General features: G+C 34.4%; 1 protein-coding gene across 4 annotated transcripts in view; it reads right to left on the minus strand.

Moving 5' to 3' along the window:
• The window catches only part of SEMA3D (semaphorin 3D), a 255,585-nt gene that overhangs the window by 23,634 nt on the left and 219,094 nt on the right, over positions 1-12,857 (minus strand). For all 4 annotated transcript variants that reach the window (XM_020999739.2, XM_020999736.2, XM_020999738.2 and 1 more), the window contains 3 exons: positions 4,451-4,673; positions 2,519-2,607; positions 903-944 (listed from right to left, as the gene is read on the minus strand). In XM_020999739.2, coding sequence (XP_020855398.1) covers positions 903-944; positions 2,519-2,607; positions 4,451-4,673 — 354 coding nt within the window. The remainder of the gene's footprint in view (positions 1-902; positions 945-2,518; positions 2,608-4,450; positions 4,674-12,857) is intronic.

The raw sequence follows: 12,857 nt of genomic DNA on the forward strand, positions 1-12,857 counted from the left end.
TGAGGAATCTTAGCAATTAAAAATGATTTGGCTCCTGTGAGTTGTGTAAATTAACATACTGATTCTTTATAAATACAGAATGCTTTAATCTGGGTCAATTATCTTAGAAATCGGCACTGCCATACCCATCACAGTTACATTACAAAACTATCACAGGAGGATAGTGGCTAATTGCCTACATGTTTAGTGGTATACATGTCTGTGGTGGCACATGTGTGTAATAGGCACACATGTGTGATGATTTTCTTGAGCTAGTGGGACCAGTTTCCCTCTCTGACATGATCTCAGAGTCAGGGCTTAGAGAAAAATTCAATGTGGGCCTCCTTATTAGCATTCGTTTCTTTTGGACCTGCTAAGATAGGTCAAGACCACACTAGCATTATGGTAACTCTGACTTATATCATTTAAGATTAAGATCATTTAAAAGACTAGAGCAAGAGTAGTTTAAATTATTTTGCCTCACTTGAACCAACTAAGGCCTAGTGTAACATTCCAGAGAAGTAGGCAGTAAGTACTAGGTTTCAAAGATCATAAGATAATCCCTATGGAGTCAGGGATTGTCATTGACCCCTTCAGAGGTCAGTGGGAATCTGACTAAGGAATTTTCAAGGCCTTCATTTCAAGGGCAAATAGGAAAGGAAATTTTGTTTTTTTCTTATTTGTAAAATGCAGAATTTCTACTAAAATTGGGGTAAACAATGGTTCATAATTGGATAAAAGAGAAAGATACTACGTACTAAAATCTTGTTCATCACTTTCAAATGCACTGATTTTTTGCCTTCATTTAATTCAACCAAAATTTATTGCCTACTATATGCAAAGGTACCTCACTAATTCAAAAAAAAATCAGTCTTTGCTTAGAAAACATCTTATCTCCTCAATAAAATAAACATGGAACTTACTTGTTTTAAAGATATCTCCATATTCAAAATTAATGATGGATTCTGAAAAAAAAGGAGGGATTGATGAAGATACTCACTAGTATATTTCCCCCCAGTTTTAGCTAATAAATATGATATCAAATACCTTCTAATTAATGGACTAAACTTCAAAATCCAGTTGATTCACTAACATGGAAAAGTAGAGATTGGCTAAATGTTTCAGGAAGTTTTTAACTCCCTTCATATATACAACTTTTAGCATTAGAATGCTATTTGAAAAAATATCCTTTAAGTAAAACTATTTTACTGTGATCACATAAGAAAATATTTAACTTTTTAAAATTTTTACCACTTTATTGAAGACTTTTCTCTTCCAAATCTACTTTCTTTGTTTTTCACACTTTAAGATTGTATAAACAAATATTCTCATAATTACTTATTATTACCTATTAAACTTTTCAAGTTTAGCCATTTTATTATATTTCATTTCCTATAGGTCTTCCTTAGCAAATGGTCATAAATGACATTTATGACCTCTTAGGAACCACTTTAAAGATTTTAGTTTTTCGGTTGAGGCAAGATAACAAGTCAAAGACTTAATAACTTTTTCACCACTGCTATTATCAAAATATAAACCTGGTCCTTGGGAACTCAACATGTTAATTAATTTAAGCCCTTCACAGAAGAGGGTTTGGCCCTTTCTTGAAGTGCTAGAGGTTTATGTGGAAACAGCCACTTTAAAAAAATAAACACATGCACAGAAAGTACTATAGGTTCAAAGAAGAATAGCAAACACATTTAGATGATGAAAGAATGGTATATTTCTAAGGATTTGCTGTTATGTAGTCCCTTGGAGTAAGAAAATTAGTAAGAAAATTTTTAATATTTCCTGAAGAAAAAAATAAATTGAAAATCAGGTGGGACTAACAATAACACAGACAATTTAGAATTGGTTATAAGATGCAGTATCACTACTCTAGTAAGGGTCAACAATACTGACATTGCAAAATTGTTAAAGATATACGGCAGCCACTGTGTTTGGAAGAATAAGTGAAGTATGTGTTAATGCTGTTATAACTTAGTCTTCACATATGTACACATATATATTAACATACATACATATGTACACGCACATATACACACATCTATCCATACATATGTATATACGTATATGTGACTTTGGAAGATAGCAGAAAACAGAAGGGCCTGGTACGCTATGGTCCACAGGGTCACAAAGAGTCAGATATATTTCCCCCTCCCCCATACTCACCCCCCACCCGGGAATAAGGGGATGAATTATTTACAAACCTTCCCATAATTTACTCCATTTCAATTAAGAAAAACACAAAAGTAAAATTTATATTTTAGAAGAACATCTACAAAGCTAAAGAGGTTTTAGGCTTTAACATGACATGACACTTCTGGCCTTGACTGTATTCTTAAAGAATGCAACAAGAAGAAGTATTCCTAGAAGCTCCTGATTCAGTGGTATGGCACACAGGAAGGCTAGTCCTTTTCTCAGTATTAATTGTAATTGTAATTGGCTCACATAAGTTTTCTTTGCAGGGAGGGAGAAATGCTTGGGTGGGAAGAGAATGGATGAGAGTGTCTATAGGTCTTATGAATTTGGATCTTACCTTGAATACCTGCAACTCCTCTAGCACTACCTCTTCCATATCCCACTTCTCCTTTGCAATGCTGACAACTTTTAGTACAGTTCCAATATCTAAAACAAAATATATCAATTATGAACCTCTTTTTTTCTACCTTCTACCTTAAGTATTAACACATTTCTGCCTTCCTACTGCTCACATAACTTTTCTTTAAATATGTTCAAAGAATCTAGACAAAAATAAATAGAATATATGAGAATGATGTATATGATAGTTTCCCTGCCAAGTATTAAGTTTTCTGTTGTTCCCGAAAATAATACACACGCGGGAAATGTTGAAAGACATGGTACTTTCAGTGTTCTTGACAATATGATTGTACATACTCTGTTTGAGAAACTTGAACTTTTCTCATATACACCATAAAGGATAGAACTCAGAATAATGCCTCTCAGGATGTATTCATTAATGGGACAACCATATAGGATTTGACAAATGCTTTTGAAATGTGATATTTATTATTCATTATTTTTAAAGGCAAAATTCAGAATTGTTTCTCTTAATCTTTATTCTAAACCATGATCATTGCACAAAAATTCAATGACAGTTATGCTACCAAAGCTCAAAATGGATCATAGGTTTGGAGCCAGAGTCCTCCAAAGAGGCCATCTGTGCCACACTCTTCATTTTCAGATGCTCAAGTGATTTGTCCAAGCTCATATAGGTAGGAAACATCAGAGTTGGATTTTGAACCCAGGTCCTTTCAGGCCAAATCCAACAATCTACCCACTTTATCACTGTGCCTTCTTTTTGTATTAGAGTCTACTTTGGAGGTAGTAGAATGTATAACTGCAATTCACTTAAGCTAAGTGTATTTTCAATTGCTAGGAAAAGGACCATATTTCCCCTCCTCCGAAATTATTGAGTTTACCTTACAAAAAGATAATGAGGATAGACAATAAAAGGAAAGTTTGTATTTGAAAACATTAAAACAGAAATACACATATAACCTTTTATAACAATTGCATGTGTTAGTCTCTATTTCAGGAAGACAACAAAAGGGTATGTTGGTAAATAAACTGTGGGCTAATACATACGCTACAGCTGTACTATAATGACCTCGAAGTGGGCAAACTTTTCTAGTTTTGTTTTTAACTTTTATTGATATCTTAATGAAGTTGTCCAAGGAATCTTTGAAATATTGTTTTACATCCTCCTTCATAAATATAAATAAGAGGACATGTGTTTCCAGTACAGTGAATTTCCTATTACTATAACTGTCTAAGTTAATACTATGTAGCTCCACCTGGTGGCTCTAGAACATTTTGGAATATTAAACTCTTGGGAGTGAGGGTTAAAGAATCAGATTTTTATGTAACATGACTTTGTATATACCTTCTGTTAATTTAAATTAAAATATAAAATTTGTTAGACTTTTCAGTCTTGTTATCTTGAAAATTCACTTCTTTAGAAAACATTCTAATCTGACCCTTCTCTAATTTTATTTCCATAATTTTTCCTTTATTTTATTTCTTTTTTCTGAGCCCAAATACATTCACCTGGAATTTACTGATGTTTGAATACTTGCTTTAAATCTATTCTGTTGTCAGATTCAACCTTTCAATCCACACTTTTACAGACCAATATTTGAATTCTCTAAACTCATAAACCTCCACTGAATAGGCAACATTTCTACTATATATATCATACTTGCTATATCATTCAAATTAATAATTAATCAGACACACGCATTGAAGTTCTAGGATGAAGATGAATTTAACAACTGGTATGATATTCCTACCATGTCTTACTGAATGTTTTTCACAGTCCTTTTAGGTCAAATGAGAAATAGGGTAATGCTCATGAGAGGTATTTCAGACCAAGGAAAATCCTTTCTTAACTTTTTTTTTTATGATTTATGGTCTTTTTGAAGACAGTAAAATGAAACTTCCAACTTACCTGTTCCTAGAAACATTACATCATATTGGCCATCTTCTGCGATAACATGATCCACCACAATCTGTGTCAATCTGTAATCCACATTAATTCTGGTAAAAGTAGGTCCACCAGCCACAGGGTACACAGATTTATACATCACAGGATGTCGCTTTATAAAGCTAATGACATCATCTGGAAAATCTCTGGTTGACTTAATCAATGGATCATATGTTCTGCTTGGACACTGAAAAGAAAGGGGGGAAAGGTATTAACTTCCTCAGCAATATAGTTTAAATGGTATAAAAATCATATTTACTACCAGCCAGTGAGGTTTCTAAAACCTTAGAATATTCATTATTGAGGCAATTGAGAAGTTTGGCAAAATTTTCATCAGGAATACTAAATGTATCCATAGTGAATGAACATTTAATATATCCAACTTTCATCCTTCAAATAGATCTAAATTTGTATCTACTCTGATCACAATAGGCATGTGTGTGCATATGTATATATGTATATATGTATATATGCATATATATACATATATATGTATATATGCATATATATAGCCATGTATGCAAACATATGTAATAATACACACACACACACACACACACACACACACACACACATATATATACTTATATACAAACGTGTGTATATAAGTTTGTATGTACTCACACAAGCACACATATATTGGGCCTTTACAACTATTGCAATGGAGAAGGTTTATTTAGTTGTTGTGATCTAGAAGGAAACATTAGACAGTGCAGGAGAGGTAGAGGATGGTTTTGTTTTTGGTTTATTTTCCTAATGTTGAAGGGCGATTTAAGTCTATCTACTGGGTTTCTGAGATCACAAATGTGCAAAGACTTGTTCTGTTCTCCCCCCCCAAGTTCACACACATTTTTCTTCTTTCTTTTTACCTTTCATTCCCAATCTTACTGTAAATATTTTTTCTTTTAATTTTTAATTTCCTTTAAAAAAACAGCTTTAAATGTGACTTAACATAGTCAATTTTCTCAAACCTTTTCAAATGACCTTATGTCTCTAGACACCTGGGTGCTTTATTGAAGGAATTTTTACTACAGTGTTCAAAAAAGGTATGAGGGGAAAAAAAGTCATTGATTTGGAGTCAGAATTTGAGTCCTGACACAGCAACTTTTATTTATAGCTATGTGACTGCTGGCAAATAACTTACCCTTCTGAGTCTTAGAAAAAGTGCTCCCTATCTAATAAGGTGGTTATGGTGATCAAAGACAATGCAAGTAAAGAATTTTGTAAACTGTGAAGTATGCACCTATAAGGTGTTGCTCTTGAATCTCTACGATGGAGACTACACATAAGGTCTACTGACTAATAGTCAAAGAAGCAGATACTTTATCATAGATCAAGTTCCAATCAGAAAGAGAGGTCATTTAACTTCTGATATAGCCTATAAGCTTGGAAAGGAAGTTAGGGATCACCTAGTCAGAATCATGGAATCTCAGGGTTGGAAGTAAACTTGGTATCTATCTAGTTCAACCTGTACCTTCCCACAAATCCCCTCTACAATTCCACTGGCAAGTAGTCAGGTGGTTTTTATTTCAGGAAAGATCTACTACTGCATTTTGTAGAGGAGGAAATTGAGGCTTAGAAAGGTTAATTGACTTATCCAAAGATCAAATATAGTGCTTCCATGATTATCTGAGAAATAAACTAAGATACTTAATGAAGCATCTATACACAGGACCACTTTCACACAAAATCTGGAAGTGGTCATCCCACCTAGATGATTTCCTTATTAGTCCTTGTTTTCCTACTACCATTCTTCCAGGACACTATTTTTTTTTTGCCTCATTTCCATAGAATAAAATAGCTAGCTATTTTAAGGTTGGGAGTAACTTTATAAATTAATTTCTCATAAAGTTGTTTTTCAGTTGTTCAATTGTATCCAACTCTATGTGACCCCATGAGGTTTTCTTGACAAAGATAGCAGAGTGGTTTGCTATTTCCTTCTCCAGCATGTCTCTATTTTATACAGATAAGAAACTGAGGCATAAATGACTTGCCCAGGATCACACTGCTAGTAAGTGTCTGAAGTCACATTTGAATTCAGATCTTTCAGAATCCGGGCCTGGTGCTCTATGCACTATACCACCTAGCTGCCCAAAGTAAAGTAGTATTAGCTTAAACTATTATCTTTCCCATGGGATATTTTGATTTCGATATGAAGTTCTGGAATACCAAAAAGTGGTTTCAGTTTTGCTTTGGTGGAATCTTAGGCAAAATAATGTAGGAATTATGTTACAAAAGATCTTCCTGGAATCTCAGAAATTCTACCATGTGGGTAGTCTCACAGTAAGATTATTTGTTTAACTGTCTGGTGAGCACATATGAAAAAGGAAAAAAAAAGATCTAGCTCCCCAGGTTATTCTAATTTTTTTTGTTGTTATTGACGTGCTTCTGCACTTGAATTTCTGTATATCTATGTAGATAGATAAATGCACAGACAGACAGATAGATATAGATAGATAGATAGATAGATAGATAGATAGATAGATAGATAGATAGATAGGTAGATAGATAGATATAGATGGATAGGTGAAGTTTTATCAAAAAACAATCTCATGGCTGTAATGAAAAAGAATTTAATGCGGCATTTCAATGCTTTTTTAACTTAGTGCCAGGTTAAACAAATTAGGATATATAGTAGATGTCCAGGTAATCTTGGAGTAACACAAACTTATCTGGATTCAAGTCTTTCCCCTGACATATTAAACTGCAGGATCATGGGCAAGTAACAACTTCTCACTGTCCTAGGCAACTATCTAAGACTCTTGTTTCAAGACAAGTTGCTAATTTAGAAAAATTCTGCATCAGCAAAGGAAAGGTGAAGGAAAATACAGTTTAAAAAGCTGTGCTTTTATAATATTAAAACCAAATCAACCCCTAGGTAATCAAGCCCTGAAATTAAAAGTTACTTTGGGAGATATGTCAAATTAGTATCATCTACCTGTTTTAAAGGGGGAAAAAACAATTTAAATTGAAGGAGTCTCGATTAGAGACTAATCTAAAAGGAAAAATAACAATAGGAAAAGATGGCTAAAGATTTTATTTTCATTTATTTTAAAGAAATTGCACTTTTGAAATGAAACTTTCCTATGAATGGATAAAATAAAATTTTAGTTGATTAGAAGAGGAAAATAACTTTATTTTAATCTATGGAACTATATTTCTGAAGTCATTTTTGAAGTGCTCTGAGACAACTACACCAGGAACTGAAGAAGAAACCTTATGCTGCCCCCAAAAGGACCAAAAAAGTAATCTTCTGGAAAATTTCCAATTCACTTATCTGTGTCCAAGGAATTATTTTCTTTTGAGTTTGTAATAAATCCATTTCAAAAGTAAGTCTACACTGCCCTCTGCAGGTGATAATTAGGACACCTATACAAAATGGTATTGATTTTGAGAGGCTATTACTAGGCAGGTAACAATTTAGTAAATGGTTGTTTTCTTGTCTATTAGGTCATATTTTTGCCTGAAAACACTTTTCTTTCAACATTTAATTTATTAAAACAAATATATTGTATCTGGTGGACATAAGGGCTTAGATACAAGTATATTGTGGGTCAGAATAATTAAACCTGTTCTGCCTCTTCAGAGGGTTATTGCAGAATTAAAATATAATTATGTTAAGCCCTTTGCAGACTTTTAAAGTGTGATATAAATGTCAGTCAATGCTATTGTTATTATTCTTTATTCACATGTCCCATCAGCAAATTTCTTTCCAATTTATTACTGAATTCCAGTTCTCTGATAGTTTTATGCCCACATAATATGTAGAGCCCCGAACACTTAAAAAAGATTCTCGCTGGATAGGGAAAAAATAATGTATGATTTAATGCAAAGATGAATGTTATGCTTTTACGTGTATCCTTTTACAAAGAAGTAAAGATAAGAGAGAACTGGGGAAACTTAGGTGGAAAGTTTCCATAATTTGTTGCTTCAGTTATTTTAGTCATTGAGTAAACTGAGAACCATCATCTACATCAAAGTTAAAGCATCAAACTTCATAGGGTGATGTCCTTGCTTGAAGGAGTGGGGAAGGCTTAATAAGGTGCCTACCAGTCTGGAAACTGCTCTGTGTTACAAATTCTGCCTATCCCTAGAAAAAGTTAATCATCTATCGTCCCACTCTGGGGTCCCATAGGAGAGAGGGATGAGAGCACAATAAAGTGAGGGGCTTTGGATTCTGTTTTTTGCTAGAAGGGAAGCTGCAAATTGTCAAAAAACCCAGTCAAAAGGGGGAGGAAGTACTGCAAGCCACAAATGATATTGAACATAAAGATAAAATCTGTAAGAATTGAGGATTCTTTTAGGCAAGGAGGGGAGGTACAAAGAAAGCTTAAGGTCTGGACTTTTAGATTTAGGACCATCTATCATAGAATTAGAGCTGGAAGAGACTTCAGAAGCTATATGCTTCAATCTCATTTTAAAAGAGGACTAAACTGAGTCCAAGAGAGGTTGTGACTTGCCTAATAAAAATAATAATAACTATCACTTATATATTTAAATAAATATAATGTAATTATTTATAATCTCATATAACGAAGAGGAAAGAATGCTTACCATTCTCATCTATGCCTCCTGGCTTCTCACAAATCCCAATTTCTTTTAATTCTAGTCCCTTCCCTCTATTGATTATTGACTATTTATTCTATATATAGTTTGTACATAGCTGTTTTCATGCTGTCTCCCTCATTAAATTGTGCATTCCTCAAGGGCAAGGGATGGAGTCCCATCACTCTGAACAATATGTGGCACATAGTAGGTGCTGAATAAATGTTCATTAACTGACTATTATATTATATCATTTATCCATACAAAAACCCTGTGAGTTAACTGCTGTTATATTTTGCAGATGACAAAACTGAGGCTAGAGAAGTTAAGTAATTTTCTAAGGGCCACATGATTAGAAAGTGTCTGAATGCAGGATTTGAGCTCAGGTCTTCCTGACTCCAAGTCCAGTGCTCTCTTCACCATGTCAACCCAGCTGTCTCAAGATCATACAAGTGGATCTGGATGCTGGTTATCTGACTTCATAATAAAGCTCTTTCTACTATACCAAGCTTCCCTCAAATCTACATGCAAGGAAGTATCTGTTAGGACTTTTGTAAACTTATTTTGACTCCACCTAGGTTTATTTGTAGTTTATTAGGAAACTCTATAATGTCTCAAAACAAAACACACACACACACACACACACACACACACACACATTCTAACTAAAGAGAGGAAGGCAAAAGAAAGAAAAAGTTTAAGTTCTTTCCTTCATCAAGGGTGTTTATCGGGGAAGATGGACCAAAGGTAAATTATAGCAGAATGTACAGCAATCGGTCACATTGAGTCAAGCAATGAGAAACATGGGGTCCTGGGAATACAGCATTCCCAGCCATATTGCACAAGGACAGATAATTTAAATTCAGTTCATAGAATCAGAAACCTATAACTCTTTATAATTATAAGGCTATTTTTCATATGCAAACATGACTCGGCTCGGCCATGGAGGAGAGGTCTCAAGAAAAGGAAAAGTCCTTAGCTAAAGACCATCCCCTAAAGTCTGTAGTGTCTCTTCCTGTCCTTCATTTCCATCAAATCTCATGCCTTCCCACTAAATATTTTATACAGATTAAATTAAATTAAAAGGAACACAAGGAGAAAGAATTTACAAAACATGTAACCTGAGAAAACTGGGAAGTGTCAAAATTTGTCTTGGTGAAGATTGGAGAAAGTAAGAATAATTACATGGACTATTTACATATGTATATACACACATGGGTGTGTAACATTATGTGATATATAATACATATATACATATGTATGTGTATATATGTGTATGTGTGTGTGTAAATAAATATATATGACCCTCAGGCTTCTTGTTTTGTTTTGTTTTCTCCAATTGACAAAACTGCTCCAACTCCCTCAATCTTTACTCAAAAGTCTGATAACAACAAAGGAAGGTAGTCACAGATCGGCTGAGCCCTCAGGATGCCTCTGATAAAACAATGGCCTAATTGCATATCCATGCCCTTTAACATTTTTTCCCCCAGGAGTTACTACATACCTGTATTTGTGCTGATACAGATACACCATCCAATCCCACTCAAGGTCAAGGGCAGGAGTTTGTAAAATGTCTAGTCAGTGTAAGTGGTTCTAAAACAAACCAAATCTAAATGGATAATACCTTGGATTCATTACCATCCATTCTGCCTGACTTTGAACTGCTTGGTTCAACAAATCTCTCTCTCTCTCTCTCTCTCTCTCTCTCTCTCTCTCTCTCTCTCTCTCTCTCTCTCTCGTGATATGGAGATATCAGGTGGGCTGAAATTGATATTCATGATATAAGAAGCACTAGATATGATGTCCTCTTTCACAATCTTTTTTTTTTGGAAAGTCATTCTGCTTTTGATGTCTATTTACTGGGCTCAGAGCTACATCTTCTGCATCATAATTTACTTGGATTTTTTTTTTAAGCACTCAACTAGACATATCAAAGTTTGAAATTCTTCCCTCTCTTTCATTGTTTCTGGATGTTAGCATACAGCTGAGTCTAGCAAATCAATGTTGGACAAGTACCCTATATTTAATGGATTAGGTTGAAGCTCAAAGTGGGTACTAAACTCAATGAATACAGAGCTCAGTCCCCAATTACAGGCTACACATTCCAGCTCAGTCAAAAGACAATGCATGAGGGCTGACATTTTAGGGTGTGTTAAATGCCACATGGTTAGCTATCATTAGTATCAAAGGGAAGGCAGAAAGGCTTTTGTTTATTACATTAAAAAAAAACTGCATCTCTCTTGGACCCCAACCAAATATCTAAGATTGGATTTTTCGGACAGGCAAAAAGCAGACACATTTACAATATCCTGATCACTAAGTCACCGACTTTCACTTAAGCTTCACAAATGTTTGAAACATTTTAAATATCAGAAAGTCTGCCCCAGTGAACAAAAGACACTCTTAGCAAAGTCCTTTGTAAAATGATTCCTTCTATTGTTCATCATCATCAACAATGCCAGAAGTTTACTATAAAAGAAATACAAAAGAAATTTGGGGAAGAGATTTGTTAGAATGTAATTGATTATTAGGAAAAAAATCTGCTTTGAAAATACACTTTCCCTAAATGTGAGCTTTACCTTAAGGCTGTTTGCCAAAATGTGGGTGAGTTCTTTATCCTCTATGTCATCCTTTGGATGTCTAAACCAGTTCCCCTGTTCTATTCTTTGCTTGTGCTTTCACAAATGAAAGTGATTTCACAAAGTTTGCCCCCGGGTATATCTTGAACTAAATGATGTTATTTTAGTTCATTGAAACCGGTGGAATCTTTGCCTTGGTGTCATATAGCAGGCTCCTTTGACTTAAAAGATTCCTTTAAATACTCCATGAAGGAGCTGTGACAAAGACGATAAAGAGAAACTTTTAATATGAGAATTAAATGACCCGAAACTAAATAACCCAGTAATTTCATTTACTATTGAGAAATACTTACATATCCCCTTATTGAAACTATCTCTTTCTGGTGCTAAAAATGTAAGATCTATCTTTTTGAATAGACATGTGCTTTTTCTCTGGCTCTCATCACCTGCCTAAACATATTTCTGCCTTCAGTTCACTAACATGCTGTGACTTTCTCTTCTACTTCAACGAATTTAACTAATAAATGATAGAAGTTATCTATTTCTCCAAATACTATGTTGAAAACTGGAATAAGATTTGAGTCTCTGAAAACAAGCCGGGAATGTAAAAGAAATATGTGAAATATGTAAGTATCTTTTTGGAAATAGTAAAGACAGGCAGAGGAGAATAAGAAGAAACACCACCTGTCCAGGTAAATTCTGTGAATAAACAGGCAAACCCCAACGAAATAAATAGTACTCATGCTCCTATCTAACATTGCTGGAAGCCACAGCTAGCAAGGTGTGATGCTATTATGTCTGGCAGATAGAAATGTTTGTGTAGGCACTTTTAGTAGTGACTTTGGGAAGCAATGGATAAGAGGAGGAAAAAAAATGGAAGTTATCCAGTAAGAGAATTTTTGCCCTTTGGCATTACAGCAGACAGCTGTATAAAGTTTCTTCCACCCACTTTTTTTTTTCTGGTTACTCTGCAGGTTTGAGTTTCCTTCTACACTAATCAGAGGCATGACTTATGTGAAGGGAGGCATTACACAATTAGTGGTTGAAACACACTTTCACCCTGGCAACCTAGCATAAAAGTAAAAACAACAAAATAAATTCGATCTAATCTGACATGGGAGTGAATACAAATATGATGGTATTATTTTAATCTCTCCGAGTGATAAGTCCTGAAGTGAGAGTCTCAGCCTGAAATACCAGGGATTTTAAAATAAGGGCTGACATGTATCAAAAGGGGCAGTAGGGTC

The sequence above is a fragment of the Phascolarctos cinereus genome, unplaced genomic scaffold (assembly GCF_003287225.1).
Source record: "Phascolarctos cinereus isolate Bilbo 61053 unplaced genomic scaffold, phaCin_HiC Scaffold_1;HRSCAF=81, whole genome shotgun sequence".
Taxonomy (NCBI): Eukaryota; Metazoa; Chordata; class Mammalia; order Diprotodontia; family Phascolarctidae; genus Phascolarctos; species Phascolarctos cinereus.